Below are 27,749 nucleotides of genomic sequence, written 5' to 3'. Positions count from 1 at the left end.
CTTTTGTCATCTTTATATTTCACTCAGGTTTGTAGTGAATGAACATGTTATTCTAATGAGATGTCATTTCTTTTCTTAGCATTAAAACCTATGTCATTAGATACACTTTGTATTTACAAAGATAATACATTTCTTTAGGTGACAAAATCAGAGACAAAAAACAAATTTTGAGAACTTTCTCATAGAAATCTTTGATTCCATACACAGGTGACTGGGAAGGAAATGCATCAATTCCAAAAACTGGCTATGCCCACTGAGTTGTAGCATCTTCAGAAGTTTTGGATAATATCTCTTTTTTCATACCTTCAAACCTTACGATGCATGACTGTATTCTGTGATGAAAAAAACCCCAAACTGATCTACTGATAAATCACTGTGGTATTTGGTGTATGCCATTCTGCAGCCTATGTGTATAATCACGTTACCGGAGGGATGCAGTGGATGCGATTGTGTTTCAACTGAGATTAAAAGCAGGTGGAAGACTGAAAGTCGAATAGCAACATAACTGTTAGAACAAAAAAAAAGAAGTAGTTCTATTTAAAATACAGTTAAAGTTGGATGTGTTTGGTTAGGCTGGTGAGTACGCGTTTACAGTCTTGGGCACATTTATTTTAGAGGTCAGGGGCTGAAAACTTGGCTGATCAAAGGAGCATCTGCATTTTTAAATGATCAAAGTAATACCTTGATACAATCCAAGTCCAGTAGCATCATGTTGAAACTGAATAATACTTTTTTTTTTACAGCTACGATGCCTCTGGAAGCTCAGAATATTTGAATGGGTTCAAAGGTAATTAAGGCCGATGTTGACACTGAGCCACAAGATTCACAGTCCACTAGGGGGCCACAGGCTTGGCTAAGTTGGCCCGGACCCTGGCTTGGTCCACAGCATCTAGCATGTTCTTGCTGTCCATAGCCAGGTTGTGTGCTGCAGCCAACATCTGTTTTTTACACTCCTCCTTCAAAGAGGTAATGGCGTTCTGCTGGGCGAGCCGCATTTTGCTTATCAGCTCCGCCATGTCGTTGTTGAGGAGCTTCTGGGTGCCCTCGATCTGCAGGGACCAAACAGAACAGACCACTTTTAAGAACTCCAGAAAAGCGCAATGAGCAAACGGGGGGGGACTTCACAACAATGTCAGTAAGGAGATTCCACTTTGCATTCAACAGTTCCTTTTTTTGTGATATTTTCCTCATGTACTGTAAATACTTTGGGCCTTATTCATGCACAAATTAGTTCTTATTCACACTAGGAACTTACTTACTAGGTACACAATAGATGTCTGGAGCAAGCACCCTGTGTGTGTGTGTGTGTGTGTGTGTGTGTGTGTGTGTGTGTGTGTGTGTGTGTTTAATCATTTAATGACTTGATAATTATGGGGGGTTTTTTTTAGAGACAGATCTAACTTTTAAATTAAGGTATTTGGGTCTCCTTAGCCAGAAAAATAAACAAGACGGCAGTAGACAGTTCATTAACTTAATTAAAAACAGAAATACCCAGACAGAATAGTGTTCTGGGGAACAAGTAAAACACTTCATTCAAAAATCTGCTGCGGTAAGAGTAAAGACGTTTTTTTTCTTGTGTTTACTTAAGTCGTTTTTGTATTCTGATTCTTGCGAGTGTGCGTCAAAGTTGTGTCTTTCTCTTCATGAGCAACTGATGGGTTCAGATAAATGCAGAGAAGAGAAAAGAACAATATGATCTTCAAAATCTAGTGGTCTCCTAAAAATGCGAATACTCAAGTTAACCTCAACATTGTACAGTAATTATATTGTTGATATTTCTATTTTCATTTATTTATCAATTCATATTTACGTATGTTGCTGCAGCTCCAGTAGGTTATTGAAACTTTTGTTTTTAAGGATAAAGTAAGGGGAGCGGCAAGTGGACCGAAAGAAAGAAAGAAACAACAACAACAAAAAAACCTGGGGAGAAAAGCTGCAGGTGATATTCCGTACCTCAGTCCTGACAGACTCGTGTAAAGTGGGCAGTATGTCATCCACGCTGTGAATCAGATCTCTCAGGGCCATCCCGACAGACTGGGAGCAGAGACCAGAGCAGAGAAAGTGTCCGTTTTATTATTCAGTTTGACCAGATAACTGTAAAAGCACACGATTGGTCTGCACGTACCTTCACGACGGTGATATATTGTTCCGGCTGCATTTCAGTGATGTCATTCTTGAGCTGGACAACAACTTTGACCAGGTCCATGACATACTGATACACTTTATCATCAGATCGGTCCAGCTCAGCCGTGGGTGCAGGCTATGAAAGACAAAACGATAATGAATAGTGACATCAATGCCATTTTAATTATTACTTTTTTCAAGGTGACTGAGTCCTTTTTTCTTTTTCTTTTTTTTTAAATCGCAAATCAAATCTAATAGAATTTAAAAGGCCTTTCAGAAGGCTTTGAAAGATATTCAAAAACTAATTGCTGTAATTACCTGTGCTGTGAGCCGCGGGGGCTTTTCTGGCGGTGCTGTGGGGCAGAAAGGGGGAAAAATATAAAACACAGAGGGAGATGGAATAGAAAGATTCAGGTTGAAAGACAGAGAGAGAGAGAGAGAGAGAGAGACGGTCACAGTAGCGTGACGAATGATTCGGGTTCAAATGTGAATTTGTGTTCATTTGAGCGCTTACCATTTTCAGATTCAGGTTCTTTGGACTAAAAAGAACAGACAGAAATAAAATTCATGAAAATAAATCAAGTAACCTGTCAAGATACTGAACAGCTCGCATGCACTAAACACAGAAAACTCTTGCAAAGAGAAGTTGATTCCAAATGGAGCTTGCTCCTTTGTTGAGACAAACTGTGGAACATCACATTATTTTATTTTATTTTTTTACTAATGTTTATACAATGAGCCTCCTGTACTCAAGTTGATGGTTTCCCTAAATGATTTTCTTCTAATGTCCTTGTGCCAAAACATAAAAAGGAATTTTGCAAGAAGCCTAAGTGGCCAATGCTTTCTTAGCATGTTTGCAATGAATTTGAGTGCATCGGCAGCTGGAGGAGACACAGCTAAGTTTTATATGTAGCTACATGATTCTGACATATAAAGGCCAAGCCTGCAGCCACTTGTCATGATTGTGCTTTGAATAAATTGACAGAGCAAGGAAACAAGGGAGAACATGAACTACCAAAAGTTCTAAATCTGTTTTAGCTGCACTGAATTTATCACGCGCACTTCTGAGATTAAACTATGCAGAATACTATAGATACTATACAGTATCATGCAGAGAGATTTCCATAGGGCAAAGGAGTTAAAATGTTACAACTTGATTCTTCTTTTAATCTGCAACATTCAACTAACATTAAATTAGGGACACACCAACATGTCGGACGGGCATTGTTATCGGCTGATATTCATTTTGTTTTGTTCCATCTGTCTACTGATAAATAAGATTGCACTCACAGGTGGCTGTGGTTAAGGTTTAAATGGTAATGTGAAAAGACTTTTTAAAAAGTTGACAAAAACAAACAGAACACCAAAGAAGAACTGCAGTATGGGGATTTGCTATCAGCCATGTCAGCATCAGCATCATCAAAATCGGACTACAATTCTACAATCGGTGCCTTCCTGATTCAAATGTAATTTTGCGGACACGTACCGTTGGGCTACCGATGTCGTCTGGTCCCATAGGGTCCTGTAAAAGAACAGGCAGGTTCATTTTATAAACTATGGACATGGACCCTCGCTTTGGAACAGTTAGCAGAGGGACATTCAATTTAAGACTAGTGGGACGTCGAGAGTGAACGAGAGGGCTGACACTTTTTAACGATGCCTGGTCGAGTGTAGCTGTCAGGGCTACATCGAATTCTGGAGCAGGGGGACACAGAGACACAGCGAGCGGGTTGACAAAAGTTAATGATGCTCTGTTTCCCACCAGGAGTCTCTCTTCTTTCTCCAGCCACTTTTTATCCTCCATCATCTGTTCTTTCTGATGGCGGAGAGTGGCATGCATCTGTTGTCTCTCCCTCTGCCACAGACGCTGAGCGTCCTCCCTGCTGTTTGGTTCTAGACGGGGGAACTCGCTCTCCTAGAAAAGCAACATATTGCATGGCATGTTGTATGAAACAAATTTCAAATTCTCACATTGAGAAACAATATTTTTACTTACCCCCATGCTCCGTCGTCGTGGAGACCTGACGGGCAACGCCAGCGTATTCATGGAGTCAATAGGAGACTGGTATTCACATGGACTGGCGAGGTCAGGAGAGCTGGCACACAATGCCTCATTCAGCTGCACAGATACACACAATCGATATGCAGATATATGACTGATTCACTACTGCTAACACAGAAAGAACCAGCACCCTCAGAGGTTACTGTACCTGGATGTGCAGACCGATACTGAGCGTGTTCCCAAACCTGCCTGGTTTCATTCTTGAAGGCTGAAATTAAAATTAAGATATTTTTAGAAGTGTTTAAAAGAAGGTGCAAGTACGCGTACCAAAAGCTGCAATAGTCACACGGATACCTTGGGAGGAGGCTCATTAAAGTTGAATTTTGGTTCAAAATATTTTGTGGCGCGTGCTCTGTCTCTCTCTCGTTCCACCTCCTGCTCTTTCTCCATTTTGTGGACATCGCTGGCCGAATTAAGACACAAACATATTTGTTGAAAACATCATGCAGGAGAAGACTGGCACATCCTAACAATTTTTTCATTTGGAAAAATGATTCCAGGATCCTGAGTACCTGATCTTGACCACCAGCTCAGTGAAGTTGGGCCTCTCTCTGGGGTCGTAGGACCAGCAGCGGGTCATGAGGGAGTAGAGGGCAGGAGGGCAGTTGTCGGGCTTAGGCAGCCTGATTCCCTGCTCTAGCTGGTTGATTACATCTCGGTTCTCCAGCCAGAAAAATGGCTGCTGCCCTTGACTCATTATCTCCCACACACACACAGCTAACAAGCACGGAAAACACAAGAGACGTCAAATGAATCAAAAACAAATAATTTGACTTTTGAGATGAAGAACATCCTAATGACTCGATTCAGTTATCCAGCATCAGATCTCACTTTTGTTTTTACTAGCAACAACTTCTCGTGGTGTGAGAGCCATTTCCTTCCTTCAGAATATACAAACAAAACTGATTCCTGATGATTTTTTTTATTCACACACATACAGTGACTGATCTTACAAAATATAGTAACTAATTTCTTTATCTATATCATCCTCCCTCATCTGATGGACATCATCAGGGATGGAACACTTATTAAGTGGATTCTCTGTTTTTTTTTCGGTTTCATTAAAATGCACCATGTGACTATGAGACCAGCCACAAGGTGGTGCTAATGTTATGTAAGTGTAAAAAATCAGATGATCCGGGCCCGATTCCAGTCTGAAAGGTGCAATAATTGTATTTTACACAGAAAAACAAAAGAAGAGCAGAGACAGGGTGAAGACTGTAATCCTTCATTTCCTCCACCACCACTTCCTACATAGTGTTGCATAAACAGGATTCCAATATCCTTTGGATATCAGTTAATGATTCCCAAAAGGAGCTTATCAGTCCTTTGTCCTTAAGTTAATGTACTACAAGCTCACCAAACATCCAGACATCACTGGCAGAGGTGAACCGTCTGAAGTTGATGGATTCTGGGGCCATCCACTTGATCGGCAATCGCGAAACGGATGCTGCAATTAAAAGAGATGTCAGTGTACAGTGTTTCAACAAGGGCGCCAGTGCTCCTGATGCTCCCTTTTGATTTAGTACGTTTTAACGATCGTGTGTGTCAAAGTTAAGCATTTAGGAAGGCCGTTTTTATTGTTCATCAACAAAAAGATGCACATTTTTCCCCATATAATTCCATTTCATGTGACAAATTGTGAATGCAATTATGATTTAGGCACTCGGTTCTGTGAGAAAAACAGTGCAGGAGTCAAAGCAGCAGCTTACCTTTGTAGTATTCCTCTTCCTCTATGTATCTGGACAAACCAAAGTCTCCCAGCTTCACACATTCTGGACTGGCGACCAAAACGTTACGAACTGCAATGTCTCTGTTACAAGACAAATGAGACGAGAAGAAATATTCAAGTTGATGAAGGCAGAGATGACGGCGTACAGTCGCTGTAGCTAAAAACTATGCTTAATATTGGATATTGCAGTGGACCCTTTTATGCCTGATAAAATCTTTCACGGATAAAGCAGTGGGGCTGAACTGGCTTTTCGTCCTGCTGTCAGACATAAATTTACTCCTCGATTACTGCAGCATTAAATAATGTTAATCTAATATTTACATTTTCCACGCAGGCCAAAAGTAATTCACTTGTTTGGGTTTTCTCTCAAGATCACCTGTTGATGTCTCTCTCCATGAAAAACTGGGACAGGTGTTTATTTCATCTTAAATTTGCATTCTCTAATATCCTGTCTTAGTACAAATCTTCAGTTACCTCGTGACGAAAGCTACACCTACGTTCACGTAGTATTTTTCTTGATATTTTCCTCAATATATAAGACTCCATTTACTCCATTTCAGCAAAATATTATGAGCTTTGCAGCACAGGACTTTATCCACCCACCCACCCATCCATTTTCTACCACAAAGACCCCCATGCTGGAGCTGGGGCTCGAACCTGGAACCTTCTTGCTGTGAGGCGACAGTGCTGACCACTGCACCACCGTGCCGCCACAGGACTTTACATATTATCAATAAAAATAATAAAATAATCACCCCATAGTCAGTGTGATCAACAGTGAAACTAACAACTTTGTTAGATCCCCCAAAAAGGGACTTCTTTCTTTACACAAGCTTTTCTGAAACCAAACCAAAGGTTTAGTTCTTACATGTTTGAGGATGTATATATCATGTCATCGTTCACCTGTGTACCATGTTGACCCCTTCGAGGTAGACCAGCGCTTTGCAGATCTGCAGGCTGAACAGCACCAGCGTTGTGTTTGTCAGCTTGTTCTGGTTCTGCATGAGATAGTTCCCAAGCTACAAACACATCACACATCTCAGTTAGTCTGCTGCTGCGCTGACATACAGCTTATGAACTCATGTTGAGGGACCGTGATTCACGTTGCTTTCGTACACAACAGATTTCAATCCTGCAGAGCAAATTATTTCATCTCAAACTGACAAAAAAAAAAAAAAAAAAATCAGCTGAGTTCAACACGGATTGTTACTAACCTCTCCGTACTGATAAAGCTCCATGACAATCCACACGGGATCCTCCTCGATGATTCCTATCAGTTTGACGATGTGGGGATGGTCGAGCTTCTTCATAATTACTAACAAAAACCACATAGTTGTTACTCATCTGTTATTATTCTTTGGATCTAATATTTTCGATACATCCCCCCCCCCCCCCCCCGAATACACCTGCTTCATTCATGAACTTCTCCATCACATCGGGTGAGCAGTCTTTGCACGTCTTCACGGCCACGTTGATCCTCTCTCCCATCTGTTCAGTCAAAGGAAAAAGAAAACAGGGATGGTATTTGAAAATTGCGAAACCAGTAACTGTAGAGGTATATTGCGTGTTTTCTTTTTCTTTTTTTTTTAATTTGAGACATCTTGACGCCTAGTAATAGTATCCCTCTAACAATACGTCATACTCAGATTTTCTTTAAATCATATTTCAGCTAAAAAAGTGTGTTTTGCCTTTTCAGTCCTTACAAATGAATGCCTTAAAGTAAACCACCTTAAGAGTGAAAACCTGATGTACTTTAAATGAGAAGATAAAACTTACGGCTGTGTTGTAGAAGCCATCGTAGACCTCACCGAAAAACCCCTCACCCAGGATTCGTCCAAGAACAATGTCATTCCGGTCGATCCCGTACTTCACAACTACAACATTATAGGGAGCCGTCAAAGTGGTCGCCTGCAAGTTGTATATTTTTTTTTTCCTCCCAAAAATGTGAATAGAAACCTAGACAAACCTGATCTGGGCCTTTCATCAAGAATCTCGCAGTAGATGTCAGACCCTGAAATTTAAATAGATTGTGTTTTGTTTTGTTTAGGGACAAAATTCTGATGTATAATTGCAAAATAGATTGAACAATGTCAACTCACCCATGCTGTGTCTGATGGAGCTGCTGTTTCTGCTGCTCCAGAAAAAAAAAAAAGGGGAGACAGAAAGTGAGAAAATATGATCATTTATCATCAAGTGTCATATTACAGTTCCTCAGAGTTAAAACAGAATGATCCAAGAGAACAGCCATCACCAATAAGGCTTTCTTAGCTACAGAAGAGAACTCACTCTGTCGGGATCTCAGGAAGGGAACTCCGAGCACTTGCATCTGGGATATGAATGCCGATAAGGATTAGAATCACTTTTTTTTTTTAACGATTTAAATCAATACAAAATAATGAATGCCTGATAATGTTGTTCATCTGCGTGTGAAGTGGCTCGGCTGTGTTTTCACCTTTATTTTGCCTGTGGATAACAGAATCGTCCGTGTCATTCTCCATGCGGCAGTAACCGTCAATAAGGTCCATCATGTTCTCAGCCATAGGGACCGTCGCCACATTTATTGATAGACGCTGTCAGAAAGAGAGGAACACAGGGAAAAAATGTCCAAAAGTTCAGAGTGACACCGTTTAAAAGGTAAGATAACGGCGCTGACGTGAGACTTACTTGTCTGGCGCCCTCTATGTCGAGGTTTAGGAGAGCCTTGCCGTCGCTCTGAGATAAACATTGTATTCTCTTGATCTGCTTGAAGTCTGCTAGGAAGACAGGCTAATGCGCCAGAAAAACAGGGTTGCACTTGTTGAAATTATGATGGACAAGATAGCATCAGCTGTGTAATGCTGGAGAATACGCTGAAGGCCAACAAAGTCCAAAGGGGTGATTCATTGTTTACTTTAAATATGAGATGTGACAGAGAAAAATCTTCATATTTGACACTTCAGAAAACAAGCTCATGATCTGTCCTTGTCGAAAAGTAGAACACCACAAAAGTATAAATACAGCAATGAAAATATTCCCATTGGACGCAAAGACAAGTAGAGTAAAATGTAGTCAAACTATTAAAGTAAAAGTGCTGGTTTGGTTCCTGTGACAGAAATTCATTCTGAAAATTAGATAATTTAACCTGAAGCAAAAGTGTTGGCCACGTATGTTAGCATTGTGTTAGCAGCTGGGGGTGGGTTAGGGTTAGGGTTAATTTGAACTATGTTTATTCATACTATTTTATATACTTGTACAGTAGTTTAATTTGAAGGATCGTGGGATCGTGAATACTTGAAAATGTTCAAAAAAGAAAAACTAATTTCGGGACTTATTTCTGTGGTGTTTGTTTTTGGCAATCCAGCTGTAAACACATCTTTCTTGGGTACTCCTCTTTTTTGATATTCCTAAAATGTGGAGCGGAGGAAGCATATATACAAAGAAAGAAAGCGCACAACAACCCTTTAACAAAAAACACTCCAACTTAACCGGGCAGATTTGATATCGGAGAATATCTCCATCATGCTCACCGCTGAATTCTTCTGTGTACGTTGGCGAATGCCTCTCCCACCGATGACCAGCTCAACCGACAAACTCCAACCTTGCTATTTATAAGGGAGAGTCTTTTAAGGTTTGTCATTTTCACCTGAACCACATTGAGGTGATGTGCAGAACGGCTTGGGGACAGCAAATGACGAAACGCTGCTACTCACCACTAGTTCACATGGAAACACCTCCTCGTCGTAACTGATGAACTCATTAAGTGTCTTGAAAAACTTGACCATGCAGTCGTCCTCCTTGAGTGTCGCGAACTGCTGAAACGTTTGCTGGATCAACTTTCGTAGCTGCTTGGACTGGAAAACGACAGGATTATTTGACTTTATATCATGTGTGCAAGTTTTAAATACGTTTGGAGGCAAAAGAATAGCTCCTGCAGGCTCTCAACACGTACCTTCATACTGTTTATCAGCTGTTGAGGGAAGAAAAGGTCCAGGCCCACCTCCTTTCTTCATTTATGCAGCAAAGTTCAGGAAAAAAATGAATTTAACACATGACTCGGCAATTTATGTTTTTCAATTACAATCCAAAGGGTTTACTAGGATCTAAACCTGCTGATCAGATTTTAAAAGTATAAAAACTTACTCTAGCAGCTCAAAGTTGGACTTCTTCTCAAGTCCTTTTGCATTCATGTCTTTATAGAACCTCCTGTAGTTTGAAAAACAGAAAATACAGAAAACAGCTAATAAATTGCACGCATGCAGAGATCTCATCCTGATATTATAAATGTCACAACGAATGCGTTTGCGAATGTGTTTTTTCTAAATTCACACCGACTCCAGTCGCCTCACCCGTATACGCACTGGAGGGAAGGAACGCGGAGGGGGAAAAAGTGACTCACCTGATCTCCAAACAACCGAGCTGCAGCGCCATCCCTTCACTGACCTTACTGGCGTGATACTGCATGTAATCACTACGCACCTGTCCGACAGAGAAAGACAAACACACCGTATCAACACATTTCCAGACCGTGACAGTTTTAAGGCTGTAAACAGCAGGTGGGGTCTCATCTCTCAACAATTCAAACCTACCACTTCTTTGAGCGGCACATTTCTGAAGAAGTATCTCACTGCAGTGATTTTGACTAGCAACTGCCACATAACATGCAACGATGGAAGGATTTGTACGTTTTACACTATTATTTGTATTTTCATAAAAAGATGAATTAAAAAAATGATTAATTTAATGACGAACCCCACAAAAATCACACATGCATGTTGCTGATATGTCAGTATCACGCTCGGCTGAGCCATTATTGATGGTCAAACGGTATCGTCCACAATCCCAGTAACGTTTAGACTGGTGTGGCTGACATTTGATAGCATACCAACAACATACTTGAACTAAAATCCAGCCTGGTTGTTACCTGTTGGTAAAAATACAGAAATGTTGATCTGTCGTCTTTGAATTTTTCCAGGAAGTTGACAGGAATGTATCTGATACGAAGGTCATACCTGTGATCGGAAGGAAAATAATCAATTAGAAAAACACCCCTGCTAACCGATCATCTTCAGTCGTGAAATTTGCTCCAAAACATCCTCTCGAGTCAACTGTACCTCCATTCAGCTTCCACGTGATGGCTCTCATAACGTTGCTCCACCTCTCCAACGGTCAGATCAGGATGCAGCCAGTGAAGCTCTTCTGATTTGAGGTGTTTCAGCAGGAGGCCGTAACATCCTGTGTGTTCGATATTGGGCCCCAGACGACCGCTTACCAGAATGGAGCGAATGATTCCCTGAAGAAGGAGGAGCCAGAATTCATCCATTATCATCCATTTTTAATCGACCTTAGTTAAATAAATTAGCCTTGAAATGACATAATGACAAAAAAATGATATTAACAGCAACATTTGTTGGCTCTGCTGCTAAACAAACAGAAACCCCATAAAACTCCTGCTTTGACAGATTAGCAACCTGAGCCATCCAAGACAAACTGAGGTTTCCCTCTTCATCACAGTCTCCTGACACATTCACTCCCAATAGGTTTTTGCTCTCACCCTTATTTGCCAAGAGCTGTCACATTTGACCAGCTTAAAGTTCTTGCCCAGGTTGTTGTTGGTACAGAAACACACTTTGAGGATCTTGACGGCCCCTTCGTCCACCGTGAAGTGTGACTCGGGGCTGGAATCGGTGCCACTGTTTCTTGGACTGGGCACCTTCCAAGCCAGGGTGTCACCGGACATCACCTCATACATTCTCACGGCTGGGTTTGCACCATCATATCAACTTCATTCTGTCTAGCGAGAGAGGAAAAAAAAGAAGGTTAATGTCGCCATAACTCAACCCATGTCTTGGAACTTTCTAATTAGAAACAAGGAGGAACTTTCCTATCCTATTAAAGGAAGGTTCCCAGTGACAATGCTGTGCACTGTGATGAGTACAAGCTGTTCTAGGATTCATCATAGTACGAGTCTTGCCACCATTCATATTCATGCTCTGATCTGTGACTCACATCATTTGTTTCTAATTACATTCCTGTCTATCTGTGATTTCAAGTGAGGACCTGCGTGATCCACGAAGCAAAACCCTCTTCAGAGATCTGATCTACTGTGTCAATAAAACTGTGATATTTTTGCTCCTCTGCTATTGAAGATAGGGTCAGGATAAAAGTGCAACTTACAGCCTTGAGGGAACCAGCCCATATGAAACGTTAACCGAAACACCAAAATCGATCCGTATCAAAACTACGGCGATGACTAACCACTGACTGTGTAGTAGCTTCTGTTATACAACCTGTTTGGATTTGTTCTACCTGTCAGAAGTCCGGATGTAGCAACAAATTGCTCATCTGGAATAATTCAGGATATTCAGAAATATTCATGCGGGAGTTAGCCAAGTAATTCAACTCCACTTCTTCAATATTGAAAAGGTGCCATTTGTAAGAGTTTTAGTTTTACATTATTCTTAGATATTCATTTTTCATCAGCTAAAACAACTGTGATGAAGGTAGAAAAGACAAAAGTCACACAAAAAGGAAAGTCAGATGAAAAAAAAAAAAAAAAGGCCCCAAACATATATGAGAAAGGCTGTTTCACCGGGAAACTCTTAAAAACTTAAATAGTGATCGCAAATGTTAAAATCAGAGCTGAGTAGCAACCCATGCTGAAAAAAGAAAAGATAATCATCCAATGTAGTAAAAGTATGAGATTCTATATCTATATACATGTAGACAGATATATATCTATCTATATCTATATATAGATAGATATAGATACTGCTCTTCTTGTTTCTGGTAATTTGGTATTTTGAACAGCAAAAGGCGCTAGTTAGTCACTGCAGCGTTGGGTTTACTCTCAGTACAACATGAGAGGAAGAAGCAGAGAAACTGGGCTTAACGACCTCGGTACCTTTGGTGCATCCAAAGACAACACACAACCATTCAAGCCACACAACTGCACTGTTCACACAATAACTCAGAGGTGCTTTTAGAGGTTTTTGGGTTTTGTTATTTTTTGCACTTTTGGCTAAAATATCTGACGGGACTCAAGGACGAACTGAAAAGATTGTGTCTGTCAAAGGTCAAAGGTCACTTTCACCTCAAATGAGTATCCCTCGAATGCCTTGAGGGGGAAAAAAATGTCTCCAGATCTGCCACAGACATCCACTGGGAAGGGTCAGGAACAGCTTGAGGAAATTTCTTCAAATATAGCGCAAACGTCCGCTAGGACTCGAGGATGAAGTGAAATTTTCTTAGTGGTCAAATGTCAAAGTCAGTCTGACAGACTGCCATGAACGCGTAATGTGAGTTAAGCTGCAAAAACCTGAGATTCTGCTTAAAAAACAACAACCCTGAAATACAAAATCTAACAGCACATACATCTGGAAATATTGACCAAAAAAACAGAGAAATCCTCCTTCTTTGACTCTCAGGTCGCATAAGCTCTTGTAAGAAGGCACCAAAGGCAAATGGAGTGTCTCTAAAAACCGGAGGACATGTTGACTCAGCAATCAGAGCAAAAGAGGGATAAAAACTTTACAACCTTTGCAGCCGATCCCACAATGCTCCAATTATTTCTACCAACCTCACAGTCCGTCTGTTACAGCTGTCAGAATGGGATTTTTCTCATAAATGAAGCTCCGTGCTGTCAGTTGGCTGTGAGGCAACCGAGACGTGTTGGTTCCTCTCATGGCTTTCCGCCGCTGTTGTACAGGGTTGTGTTTTGTTAGCCTGAGGCCACGAATTCCCCAGCTGGGCCACGTGTGGGTGTGTTCATGTGTGTGTGTGTGTGTTTAAAGACAGAGAGAAAGGGAGTGAGAGAGCGAGCGAGAGAGAAGATGGTACAGCACAGCCGGCATGTTGCACCATCACCCAGGTGTAGGAGGACTGACAGATGGGTTAGAAGGAGGATGAGAGTTAAAGAAAATTTCTAAGGTGAAGAAAACTTCCAGCAGTTCTACTCCTGTCTATGAAGCTCTGGAAACATTCCTTTGCTTGAAATAAATATTAGACACACCTCTCCTTTAGAAAAAAAAAAAATTAAAATATGTCTGAGGAAAAAAAGAAATTGGGATAAAGGATAGGGGTGGATGCTTGAACTTATCATGTAACTGTCATCCCATGTTAAAGAACAAAATGAGTCAGCTGCAAGTAATGCTTTTAATATGAAGAGCAAATTTGGCCATGTAGCATCAAGGCTAATAGCATAAACTAGCTTCATGTGGTTATAAGAAGGCTTAACAAGTTCCCACTTTAAAAAAAAAGGCTTAAAAGCTGTTTGTAAGCTTAATTTTATTTTAATCTTCCAAGATTAATTAAATCTAGGACTCCCTGCCATCGTCTGCACCAAGGAAACACTGAATTTATTAGAAATTCATTATGAATTCCTGAGGAGGAAAACCTATTATGCATCTACACTGGAAGTTGGAGTCATAGTTGTACTGCAATAGTACAAAATATTACGATTTCTAGTAATATTTCAGGGGGAACTGTGTAAGACAATCAGGACATGGCTAAAATACTGCTTCTTTCAGTGTTCTGATTTTAAGGTATTTCATTATGTAAATTTTAATTGTTAGATTAGAACAATGGATTTGCGCGTGAAATGTTAACGGGACAGAAAAGGCAACAATTCAGTGGAACGGAATGCAGAATGAGCTCTGTTGAAACTGTGTCCTCCAGTCTGGCCGAGCTAACAAAGGTGTGAGACTCGATTTTATGTCTTTTCAACACACAAACACTAAAACTCAGAAGACTGGAGCACACAGACGGACTGATGGTGGTCCAAACAGAGCTGGATGTCGCGTACCAGTACTGTTCTTTGGTACCGACAACATGTTCTCTTAAGTTACTTTCCAGGTGCTTGATTTCAAGTCAAGCGGAAAATTTCAGGAGAGATGGGTAATACTGCTGAACATAGAAACATGACGCTGAAGAAAAACAAGTTCATAAAAAAGTAAAACAACTGTTATCACCTTGTGACATCGCACAAAATCAAAACAAGAAAATTCTGGACGGCACTTTCGATCCTCAAGAACAAAACCAGGCCCACTATGTTGTCTGTCTCTCTCTCTCTCTCTCTCTCTCACACACACACACCCTTGTACTTATGTCTTTGTAAGGACTTTCATTGACGTAATACATTCCCTAGCCCCTCACCCTAAACCTAACCCTCTCAACTGACTGCCTAACCGTGACCTTGACCCCGAACCTTACCAGAACCTGATTCTAACCTCGAACTAAAACCAAGTCTTGACCCTCAAACGGCACTTTGAAGATGTGAGGACCAACTAAAATGTCCTCAATTTTCAAAAACTGTCCTCACTCTGTTGGTTAACTACGTATTCTAGAACTTAATATGTAGCAAGTACAAGAGTGCGCACACACACACTGTCACGCTGCCACGTGAGTTGTTATGGTAACAACTGTTCCAGGGGGTGATTTTCATCACAAAACAGAGATGGAGCAAAATTCTTTTTCAGCACGCTGCAGCCACAACAGACGCCAAGGCGGGACAGTAAACAGGAATATTCTGAACCAAAACCTTTATCCAGGTGATACAAAAATAATATCACCGCCAACTCCACCCTCTGATAAACGTGCAGAATCCACTGGTGAGATGTCAGGAGGGGAATGACAGGGTCTGATGTGACAAATGAGAATGAAATTCCACAGTAACATTGCAACAAGGCTGAGCTTGAAAGAAACTCAGTAGAACGGGAAGACAGCCATCACTTTAGACATCTTAGAAGAATTATTCCACGGCGTGATAATCTGTTTAATCAGTATGATTTGGCTTGTTGTCATCTGCCATCGACAATAATGCCAATCTTAAACAGGTAAACTGGTAATTATTCAAACCCCTGTCAATTTAAAGGAGCTTTTCATGTTTTTATTTGTTGTTCCATCAATAAATGTTGTTTAGCGGCAAAAATCAGGCCAAAAGTCCATTTGTGGCAAGTGTTGTTCATCCCTACCTCAGCTGATGGTGTCTGCATTCTTCCCTCGAATTTTGATTTGTGAATTTTAAATTCTTATTCCAACTTTTTGGCAGCCAAACTCACTGTCGTCGTTCGGTATTTTACGATTGTCAAGATCAATGTGTGTGTTTGCACAGTTGTGGAGTTGCACTGTGCACAGTCAGGAGACTAATAAAAATAGCGTTTTATGGTCGTATTTCACGGAACAACTTTTGTTACTGCTTAAAATGGTAAGAAATGAAAAATCTCACATCTCTGGTTGAAAAATAAATGTTAAAGTCCCTGAACAGGTTCAAGTTGTGGCGGTCTCGGCTGCCTGAATCTGTCACGACATGCACTCCTGACACAACTAGCATCCATTCCATCTCTGTGTCATCAACTGGTTTTCCCAGATCAGGAAAAAAAGTGGACTTTTAGCCAGCTAACCAAATAGAGCCGTTTTTCTATTTTTGTTTTTGTTTTGTTTGTTTAATCATATGGAACAAAGACAAATGAGAAACATGAAGCTTATACTGTCCCTCTGTATCGGCTGCAAATCTGCTGACATGTGAAAGGAGTCACCTTCCTCTTTTAATGTGGTCATCTCAACTTCAGTAGTTTTTTTTTTTTTTTTTTCAAAGCTCCCTTTCCTGTTCGGTGCTTGGCTTGTCAACACAGGCAGGTATTTGTATTCACACACACACACACACACACACACACACACACACACACTCACTCGCACAGAGGGTCTGCATATTGCAACCATGACCCCAGGCACTGGAATGTTGCTGGCTGCCTCTTTACCTGCACAGACTTGCTTTGTTAATGAACAAAGTTCTCTCTCTCTCTCTCTCTAGGAGAAAATGGCAGTCAAGAGGTTCACCTTTGTAAACAATTCATAAAATTGAAGGCTTCAAAGCCACATTACACATGTTGCACACATTAACAAGAAAAAAGTTTTTTGTTGTTGTTTAAAAAAAAAAAAAAAAAAGGAAATTTAACAAAATTCAACGGCCTGTCAGGTTGAAGTCATGAACAGGGAGGCCTGATTGTTTATGCCGTCACCTCTCTACGTGAGGGCCCGGCAGCCGCTTGCTACCTCTACACGTTCAACTCACCTCCGCAGAAGTTGCAGCTCCTCAAAAACAAGAAAAAAAAAAGTAAACAACAGGAGTATTACCTGCTTCTGAGTTAATTCCCCAGAGAATAAAAGCGTAACAGCAAGCAACTCCCAGCGGAGGACCCAGCAGGCCTGACAGCTCCTCTCTCTCTCTCTCTCTCTCTCTCTCTCCCAGAGCTCACAAGGTGGCAGGTTGCCACTCCCTCACCTCCGTCTGCGCTCCTGCAGCCGGAAGGTGGGCCCACTTCCTTACTCAACCACCTCAGGACAACAATCTTGCTCTTACTCGAATATTGTTTTCTTTGTCCGCTGAATTGTGACCGTAACTCGACGTCTTATATCAAAACTGATTCAGCTTAAACACGTATTAACAGCTTTGACGCGTTATTTGTTACTTCGAACATGTATTATTATCATTGTTACTGCAAACTCTCAACCAGATGTCTGGTTATGGAATTGCACGGTCTGGACACTAGAGGGCGTCTCAAGCTTAAAAATATGCCACATTGGCGTTGCAGCTGTGTGGAAAACCCCCCAAAAAACAAAAACAAAACAACAAAAAAAGCACTTCTTTCAGGCCCAAACGGTGTAAAATAACTCATACTTCATGTATTTATCACTCATTTTAGCAAGTAGTTAAATATTTTAGTTTTTAGCTATCTTAAAAGATGAATTCGAGGAACAGAGGAGGTCTGTTTTATTTTGTCTGTCAGCATTACACACAAACCATAATGCCATTTTTTTTAACCAAAATGGAGTGGAGGTGGCATGCAGGCCAAGAAAGAGTCCATTACATTTAAAATGAGTCATAGACTACTAGGGCTATAATCAACCAAAGAAATTCTTGGTTGACTGAAGCCCTCAAATTTCGACTAAAAATTGACTAATTTTATATATGAAAAATATACTGTGTCAACTATCAACACAAAACCTGACCGACACTATCATTTGTCCTGAAGGTGATAGTGAGGGAGAGGGTGATGGACATGTGGCAGGGAAGGTGGGACAGAGAGAAGAAGGATAGGCACTTTTATAGGGTTCAGAGGAGTGTGGAGCGAGAGGGTGGAGGTGGGCAGAGGAGGGAGGAAGTAGTGAAGGTGAAGCTGAGGCTGGGACACTGTGGGCTGAACGGGACTTTGAAGGTGTTAAGGAAGCGCGACACTGGGCTGTGTGAGGGGTGTGGTGAGGAAGAGTCGGTAGAGCTCGTACTTCTGAGGTGTGGCATGTATGAAGTGGAGAGGAGGGTGATGAGGGACAGGTGGAGGGACATGGGGAGGGGTGAGATCAGTCTGGAGGGAGTTCTGGGGAGGGAGGATAGAGAGAGTGTTGGGGTTCGATTAGATTATTTGAGGGATACAGGATTTTATGATAGGATTTAGGTATCGGGATTATGTGTAGGATTTAGAGGTAGGATTGAGGTGTAGGGGTAAGATGTAGGGAAAGTTGGTGTTCCACAGTGGGACAGAAGAGGGGAGTAATGCTCCAGCTAGTTGACTGCCAACCGCCGTAAAACCCCAGTAAGAAGAAGATGAAGAGGCTCATTTGTCCTGCGCACAGAGCGAGACTCAACACAGGAGCGCCGCATCGCGGCTGAGACACAAAAAGACTTTTAAATTAAAACTTTATGCTCAAGCAAAAAGCAAGTCCACGGTAGGAATTTTTACAAGAAAAAAAAAACAATCATGAGACTATAACATTGAAATATAAATTCTGATATGTTCATATACTCAAAACTGACGGGGCAACCTAAGGTGGACACGTTAGCTTACCGTTTTTAGGTGATACGCCGTCATGTTTGTAGTGGAGCTGTGACATGAAAACTGATCTTTGCAAACTTGCATTCGACTTTTTTCATACCACTACTATACTACTTTCATGAAATGCTGCCACACTGCAGATGTCTTTGACATGATGGACGAGGACTGACTTTAAAATTAAACCGTCCAAATTAAATGTACATTCATCAAACCACCAGACGTCGGCCTTCTCATGCTCTTCAGTCTGTCTCCAACGGGTCGGGCGAGTACAAAATAGTAAAAAAAAGGGGGGTGTTCAAAGATTGATTGTTATCTGAGAAACAGGGGTGTTTTGAAAACACCCCCATGACAATTTGGTACTTTCCTCCTGATGAAATTAACGTGGTCAAAAAAATCGACCAATCAGAATTTTGGTTGAACCAGGACGTATTGACGAATATATCGACCAGTCGACTGGGAGATTACAGCCCAACCTTAGTTGAAGTTTATTCTTCATTAAGGGGTGAAAACATTTCAAGTAAGCAACATTTTGTCCAGTGATTTTGTACTTTAGTAACCACAATTGAAGATTACTGACTTTGGCGGCACCCAGTGGTCCTATAAGAGAATGCAATAAAATGCTCCACTTCTTTACAATATGCAATACAAACCTCTGAATTCTCATTAAGCCGCTTCTAAGCAACCATTTAAAAGACAGTCGTGCTTTGAATGTTATATGTGTGGGAATTAATGTATTTTATGCATTAATGAACCACTTCTAAGAAAAAATGACAACTCTTTTCTGAGTTTTGGCTTTTTTCCCTGCCCCAAGCTCTTGGACCCATCATAAAAAAAAAAGGAAAACAAAAGCTGTCAATGTAGTTCAGAATACATTTTGTAGAAACCCCACTCTCTATGTCTGAGAAGTAACATTAAACGTTAAAAAAAAATACAAAAAAACAGAAGCTGTACTCAGTCGTACCACATGGTACCGGCCACCACTGGAGCTTCTGACATCACAGCATTTCTGAGTCATGACCTTCACAGCCATCACAGACCTCAGTCGTCTCGACAGTTGTGAAGGAGATCAGGGTCCTGTGATCCCAGTCATGTCCCACACTGACTGAAACTACAGGGGATGTATAAGACCTCCCTGCTTCACCATCATCAAACAACATACAAACAGAAATCCACTTCCTTTCTACCAGCCAATCCTACCAAGGAAGCATCTTGATTTCGTCATGTGGTACTCAGGTGACGAATACGATGAAGATCCTCTGGAGCCTGACATGGACTATGAAACATACAGTCAGAAGCCAGGGAAGCGAAAACGGCAGACCCTGAGGCTGATGAGCTTTTTGATCCAGAATGGGCAAATTGGTCATCAAAATGCTGAGCCCGAGCCACAGGAGGTTGGACTGACCTCTCCTGGCAATTCAATCGCCCAGCGAACCCCAAACCAGGAAGAGGCTGGACCGACCCCTCCTGGGAATTCACTCAGCCAGAGTGACCCATTGGAGCAACAAAACATTGGACTGACTAATCAGGCCATTTTGTCTCATCCTGACATCAACAGGGACGAACTGGCTCCGAAGCCAATTTTACGTCACCGGAGAACGAAGAACGCAGAGAACGAAGGAAAGAAGGAACGCCGTGTGCTTTTCAAAATTGACGAGGACAAACATCGTTCTGCACCCTTAAGTCATGAGTCCATCAGAGGAACACAAGGCAGGCATGACGAGCCTTTTCTGAGGACCGAGGGGGAGAGTGAACGCATGTGGAGGCCCCTCAGTAGACCCGCTGTCCTGCATGAGCGGGTGACCAGTCAAGACAGGTCAAGGCCTCACCATAGCAACAGCTGGCAAAGTCGCCAATCGCGGTGCGAAGCCAGTGACTGGTGGAGACCCGAGACAGATGAGGGGGTGAGTTCTCGATGGGAGAACTTTAATCACAATCGCCACCATTACAAGGAAGATGGTGGTTGGAATCATCCAGAGAAGGCCAGAGGCTCTGATGGTGGCCGCTACAGGATGGCAGATCACAAAAGGAGCCGCCAGATGACAGCGGACACAAGTGACTGGTGGCGACCTGATGAGAGAAGAGACAGGAGGCCCAGTGACCTCATCAGGGAGGACTACCGTCCTGTTCATCGACGTGATGGTGGTTCACGATGGCGGCGGAGGTGACAGCAGCAACTGCTGATTACATCTCAACCACCAGGAAGTGATATTAATGACGGACTGAACAATCGGACCTATTTGCCCTGTCCTGGCTCCGAAGCCAATGTTACCTGATCGGCTTATGGACGATAACAACAAGGATGATCCTCCACTCTATAAAAGGGAGCAGGAAAAAAGAATTTCAGAATACATCAAGAATGACTTGGACCCACCAAGAAGAACATCAGTGGAACAGGGCAGGGGGGTGATGAGACTTTTCTGAGCATCAAGGAGGAGAATGACCAAACGTGGAGGCCCCTCAGGAAACCTGGTGACTGGCATGAGCGGATAACCACTGGAGTGAGACTATAATACAGGGGATAGAACCAGCAGCCACCAGACAACACCTGATAGAAGGAACTGATGGCGTCCTGAGTAGAGAAGCTGCAGGAGACCCAGAGACTTCATTGGGGAGGACTACTGTTCTGATGATTGACGTGACGGTGGTTCACGATGGCGGCGGTGGTGAAAACAGCAGGAGCTGATGACATCTCAAGCACCAGGAAGTGATATTAATAACGGACTGAACAATCGGACCTATTTGCCCTGTCCTGGCTCCGAAGCCAATGTTACCTGATCAGATTATGGACGATAACAACAAGGATGATCCTCCACTCTACAAAAGGGAGCAGGAAAAAAGAATGTCAGAATAAATCAAGAATGACTTGGACCCACTGAGAAGAACATCAGTGGAACAGGGCAGGGGGGTGATGAGACTTTTCTGAGCATCAAGGAGGAGAATGACCAAACGTGGAGGCCCCTCAGGAAACCTGGTGACTGGCATGAGCGGACGACCAGTGGAGTGAGGCTATAATACAGGGGATCAAACCAGCAGCCACCAGACAACACCTGGTAGAAGGAACTGATGGCGTCCTGAGTAGAGAAGTTGCAGGAGACCCAGAGACTTCATCGGGGAGGACTACTGTTCTGATGATTGACGTGACGGAGGCTCACGGCCGTGATGGAGTGAGAACAGGCAGCAGCTGACGGCTTGTCAACCACCAGGAAGTGATCACAACAATGGAATTTTTCTCCACTGTCCATGTCTCCATTAAAGATGTACATTCTTTCATTGAAATGTGATGTCCCTATTCAAAAATGTATGACATTTAGAAAGAAACTGCATCTCGGAATTATTTTGATGTATTATATTTTTTAAGATGTTCTTTTTCCTCTGTTGAAATACGTAACTAAATATTAGAGAATGAGCAATGAGTGTGTTGTGTTTGTGTTAGGTAAATTAATTTGATGCTTTTTTTTCATGAAATATGTCTTTAAAAAGCCTTAAATAAAACAACAACCACCCTCTGACATGATCCTCGTCAGACCTTACTTTGCAATGAGACTCATTGAGGCCTTAGAAATAACTCAGCCTCTTCCAATGTTAATGATTCATCGTGATGACGTCCTTGTAATTGTAAACAAACGGCCAACAGCCAGTCACTGCGTCGCTTCTGCAGCAACAGACATCAAGTACAGATGGCAGGACAGATCCCTTGGGCTGTAATCAACCAAAGAAATTCTTGGTCGACTGAAGCCCTCAAATTTCGACTAAAAATCGACTAATTTTATATATGAAAAATATACTGTGTCAACTATCAACACAAAACCTGCTGAGGAATATGTAGACAATTGTTTTCGTCACGTCATAATAATTGAGCGACACAATCATTTGTCCTGCGCACAGAGCGAGACTCAACACAGGAGCTCAGCATTGCGGCTGAGACACAAACAGACTTTTAAATTAAAACTTTACGCTCAAGCAAAAGGCAAGTTCACGGTAAGAATTTTTACAATTAAAACAAAACAATTATTAGACTGAAACATTGAAATATCAATTCTGATATGTTCATATACTCAAAACTGACGGGGCAACCTAAGGTGGACACGTTAGCTTACCGTTCTTAGGTGATACGCCGTCGTGTTTGTAGTGGAGCTGTGACATGAAAACTGTTGTTTGCAAACTTGCATTCGACTTTTTTTCCATTATCTATTTTCATGAAATGCTGCCACACTGCAGATGTCTTTGACATGATGGCCGAGGACTGACTATAAATGAAACCATCAAAATTAAGTATACATTCATCAAACCACCAGACGTCGGCCTCTTCAGTCTGTCTGTCTCAAGCGGGTCGGGCGAGTCCAAAATAGCAAAACAAAGGGGGGTGTTCAAAGATTGATTGTTGTCTGAGAAACAGGGGTGCTTTGACAACACCCCCACTACAATTTGGTACATTCCTTCTGACGAAATTAACGTGGTTAAAAAAATCGAACTATTAGCATTTTGGTCGAACCAGGACGTATTGACGAATATATCGACCAGTCGACTGGGAGATTACAGCCCTACCTTAGTTGAAGTTTATTCTTCATTAAGGGGTGAAAATATTTCAAGAAAGCAACATTTTTCCCAGTGATTATGTACTTTAGTAACCACAATTGAAGATTACTGACTTTGGCGGCACCCAGTGGTCCTATCAGAGAATGCAATACAATGCTCCACTTTTTACAATATGCAATACTGTGGTCCCTCGTTTATCGTGGGGGATACGTTCTAAAAATAACCCGCAATAGACGAAATCCGCGAAGTAATCAGCTTTATTTTTTACTATTATACATGTTTTAAGGCCGTAAAACCCCTACCCACACACTTTTATACACTTTTCTCAGGCAGGCATTAACATTTTCTCACAGTTCGCTCTTTTTCAAACACTCTCAAAGTTCAAACTTTTGCTGATTTAAAAAAATAAGTACAATATCAGTAAATGAAACCAAAGATCAAAACCTGTTTTCAAGCCCAAACATTTTTAACAAATTTAATTTTCATGTTCAATCTACAAGGTTTGACACATAAGGAATTATTACCAGTAACTCTCGCGTATTTCACAGTTCCTGTGACGGTACCTCTTTGTCCTGGCGCTGCTCCGCTGTAACGTCTTTTTCCTCTGAAGGCCTTGGTGCAAGTTTTCGACCCGAAACCAAGTTTTAAGCTTTTAACTTTTAAGTAGAAAACTTGCAGACATACAGCACTTCAAAGTCACACTGCGAGCAATTGAACATTTATGTAAATCTGGAGATAAGATAAGATAAGATAAGATAGGTACTTTATTTGTCCCAAACTGGGAAATTCTCTTATTGCAGCAGCAATATAAAAGTACAAAAAATACAAAAATTAAATAAAATAACCATAAAATTAAAATCTACAATGTGCCAGAATATGGAGCAAAATTAAATAAGGAAATACTGTAAACTTGTCATTTGTATGAGTAATGTGCAATTCTTAGCAACCATTTAAAACACAGTCGTGCTTTGAATGTCATATGTGTGGGAATTAATGTATTTTATGCATTAATGAACCACTTCTAAGAAAAAATGACAACTCTTTTCTGAGTTTTGGCTTTTTTCCCTGCCCCAAGCTCTTGGACCCATCATAAAAACAAAGGAAAACAAAAGGTGTCAATGTAGTTCAGAATACATTTTGTAGAAACCCCACTCTCTATGTCTGAGAAGTAACGTTAAACGTTAAAAAAAAAATACAAAAAAAAAGGAAGCTGTACTCAGTCGTACCACATGGTACCGGCCACCACTGGAGCTTCTGACATCACAGCATTTCTGAGTCATGACCTTCACAGCCATCACAGACCTCAGTCGTCTCGACAGTTGTGAAGGAGATCAGGGTCCTGTGATCCCAGTCATGTCCCACACTGACTGAAACTACAGGGGATGTATAAGACCTCCCTGCTTCACCATCATCAAACAACATACAAACAGAAATCCACTTCCTTTCTACCAGCCAATCCTACCAAGGAAGCATCTTGATTTCGTCATGTGGTACTCAGGTGACGAATACGATGAAGATCCTCTGGAGCCTGACATGGACTATGAAACATACAGTCAGAAGCCAGGGAAGCGAAAACGGCAGACCCTGAGGCTGATGAGCTTTTTGATCCAGAATGGGCAAATTGGTCATCAAAATGCTGAGCCCGAGCCACAGGAGGTTGGACTGACCTCTCCTGGCAATTCAATCGCCCAGCGAACCCCAAACCAGGAAGAGGCTGGACTGACCTCTCCTGGCAATTCAATCGCCCAGCCAAGCCCAAACCAGGAAGAGGCTGGACAGACCTCTCCTGGCAATTCAATCGCCCAGCCAATCTCAAACCAGGAAGAGGCTGGACCGACCCCTCCGGGGAATTCACTCAGCCAGAGTGACCCATTGGAGCAACAAAACAATGGACTGACCAATCAGGCCATTTTGTCTCATCCTTACATCAAAAGGGACGAACTGGCTCCGAAGCCAATTTTACGTCACCGGATTGCAGAGAACGAAGGAAAGAAGGAACGTCGTGTACTTTTCAAAATTGACGAGGACCAACGCCGTTCTGCCCCCAGAAGTCATGAGTCCATCAGAGGAACACAAGGCAGGCATGACGAGCCTTTTCTGAGGATCGAGGGGGAGAGTGAACGCATGTGGAGGCCCCTCAGTAGAACTGCTGTCCTGCATGAGCGGGTGACCAGTCAAGACAGGTCAAGGCCTCACCATAGCAACAGCTGGCAAAGTCGCCAATCACGGTGCGAAGCCAGTGACTGGTGGAGACCCGAGACAGATGAGGGGGTGAGTTCTCGATGGGAGAACTTTAATCACGATCGCCACCATTACAAGGAAGATGGTGGTTGGAATCATCCCGAGAAGGCCAGAGGCTCTGATGGTGGCCGCTACAGGATGGCAGATCAAAACAGGAGCCGCCAGATGACAGCGGACACAAGTGACTGGTGGCGACCTGATGAGAGAAGAGACAGGAGGCCCAGTAACCTCATCAGGGACGACTACCGTCCTGTTCATCGACGTGATGGTGGTTCACGATGGCGGCGGTGGTGACAACAGCAACAGCTGATGACATCTTAACCACCAGGAAGTGATATTAATGACGGACTGAACAATCGGACCTATTTGCCCTGTCCTGGCTCCGAAGCCAATGTTACCTGATCGGCTTATGGACGATAACAACAAGGATGATCCTCCACTCTATAAAAGGGAGCAGGAAAAAAGAATTTCAGAATAAATCAAGAATGGCTTGGACCCACCAAGAAGAACATCAGTGGAACAGGGCAGGGGGGTGATGAGACTTTTCTGAGCATCAAGGAGGAGAATGACCAAACGTGGAGGCCCCTCAGGAAACCTGGTGACTGGCATGAGCGGATGACCACTGGAGTGAGACTATAATACAGGGGATAGAACCAGCAGCCACCAGACATCACCTGATAGAAGGAACTGATGGCGTCCTGAGTAGAGAAGCTGCAGGAGACCCAGAGACTTCATTGGGGAGGACTACTGTTCTGATGATTGACGTGACGGTGGTTCACGATGGCGGCGGTGGTGAAAACAGCAGGAGCTGATGACATCTCAAGCACCAGGAAGTGATGTTAATAACGGACTGAACAATCGGACCTATTTGCCCTGTCCTGGCTCCGAAGCCAATGTTACCTGATCGGATAATGGACGATAACAACAAGGATGATCCTCCACTCTACAAAAGGGAGCAGGAAAAAAGAATGTCAGAATAAATCAAGAATGACTTGGACCCACCGAGAAGAACATCAGTGGAACAGGGCAGGGGGGTGATGAGACTTTTCTGAGCATCAAGGAGGAGAATGACCAAATGTGGAGGCCCCTCAGGAAACCTGGTGACTGGCATGAGCGGACGACCAGTGGAGTGAGGCGATAATACAGGGGATCAAACCAGCAGCCACCAGACAACACCTGATAGAAGGAACTGATGGCGTCCTGAGTAGAGAAGCTGCAGGAGACCCAGAGACTTCATTGGGGAGGACTATTGTTCTAATGATTGACGTGACGGAGGCTCACGGCCGTGATGGAGTGAGAACAGGCAGCAGCTGACGGCTTGTCAACCACCAACAAGTGATCACAACAATGGAATTTTTCTCCACTGTCCATGTCTCCATTAAAGATGTACATTTTTTCATTGAAATGTGATGTCCCTATTAAAAAATGGATGACATTTAGAAAGAAACTGAATCTCGGAATTATTTTAATATGTTGTATTTTTTAATATGTTCTTTTTCCCCTGTTGAAATACATAACTAAATATTAGAGAATGAGCAATGAGTGTGATGTGTTTGTGTTAGGTAAATTAATTTGATGCATTTTTTCATGAAATATGTCTTTAAAAAGCCTTAAATAAAACAACAACCACCCTCCGACATGATCCTCGTCAGACCTTACTTTGCAAAGAGGCTCATTGAGGCCTTAGAAATAACTCAGCCTCTTCCAATGTTCATGATTTAACGTGATGACGTCCTTGTAATTGTAAACAAACGGCCATCAGCCAGTCACTGCGTCGCTTCTGCAGCAACAGACATCAAGCACAGATGGCAGGACAGATCCCTTGGGCTGTAATCAACCAAAGAAATTCTTGGTCGACTGAAGCCCTCAAATTTCGACTAAAAATCGACTAATTTTATATATGAAAATTATACTGTGTCAACTATCAACACAAAACCTGTTGAGGAATATGTAGACAATTGTTTTCGTCACGTCATAATAATTGAGCGACACTATCATTTGTCCTGCGCACAGAGCGAGACTCAACACAGGAGCTCAGCATTGCGGCTGAGACACAAACAGACTTTTAAATTAAAACTTTACGCTCAAGCAAAAGGCAAGTTCACGGTAAGAATTTTTACAATTAAAACAAAACAATTATTAGACTGAAACATTGAAATATCAATTCTGATATGTTCATATACTCAAAACTGACGGGGCAACCTAAGGTGGACACGTTAGCTTACCGTTTTTAGGTGATACGCCGTCG

The 27,749-nt window shown here is 42.2% G+C and overlaps 1 protein-coding gene across 8 annotated transcripts; it reads right to left on the bottom strand.

Moving 5' to 3' along the window:
* Positions 1 to 27,749, bottom strand: ptk2bb (protein tyrosine kinase 2 beta, b). Of its 8 annotated transcripts, XM_086190397.1 has the most exons (31): positions 17,028 to 17,171; positions 11,449 to 11,688; positions 11,009 to 11,187; positions 10,819 to 10,906; positions 10,294 to 10,373; positions 10,038 to 10,100; positions 9,847 to 9,901; positions 9,608 to 9,748; positions 9,425 to 9,499; positions 8,583 to 8,684; positions 8,371 to 8,488; positions 8,205 to 8,244; positions 8,018 to 8,049; positions 7,885 to 7,929; positions 7,695 to 7,792; positions 7,325 to 7,406; positions 7,133 to 7,233; positions 6,822 to 6,937; positions 5,899 to 5,999; positions 5,547 to 5,636; positions 4,699 to 4,903; positions 4,481 to 4,589; positions 4,335 to 4,394; positions 4,121 to 4,243; positions 3,887 to 4,039; positions 3,611 to 3,646; positions 2,639 to 2,663; positions 2,443 to 2,477; positions 2,126 to 2,260; positions 1,954 to 2,034; positions 1 to 1,049 (listed from the first exon to the last, which is right to left on the bottom strand). In XM_086190397.1, exons 2-31 carry the CDS (start codon positions 11,644 to 11,646, stop codon positions 834 to 836), a joined length of 2,982 nt encoding a protein of 993 aa, XP_086046523.1. In that variant the 5' UTR covers positions 11,647 to 11,688; positions 17,028 to 17,171; the 3' UTR covers positions 1 to 833. The 8 variants fall into 8 exon arrangements, with proteins under 8 accessions (XP_086046523.1, XP_086046521.1, XP_086046520.1 ...); XM_086190395.1 differs by lacking the exon at positions 17,028 to 17,171 and adding an exon at positions 27,727 to 27,749 and having other exon boundaries at positions 3,611 to 4,039; positions 11,449 to 11,684; XM_086190394.1 differs by lacking the exon at positions 17,028 to 17,171 and adding an exon at positions 27,727 to 27,747 and having other exon boundaries at positions 3,611 to 4,039.

The sequence above is a fragment of the Aulostomus chinensis genome, chromosome 20, assembly GCF_037954235.1.
Source record: "Aulostomus chinensis isolate RoL2024-O1b breed Wild chromosome 20, RoL_Achi_v1.0, whole genome shotgun sequence".
Lineage (NCBI taxonomy): Eukaryota > Metazoa > Chordata > Actinopteri > Syngnathiformes > Aulostomidae > Aulostomus > Aulostomus chinensis.
This window is presented reverse-complemented; position numbering and strand designations above follow the sequence as displayed.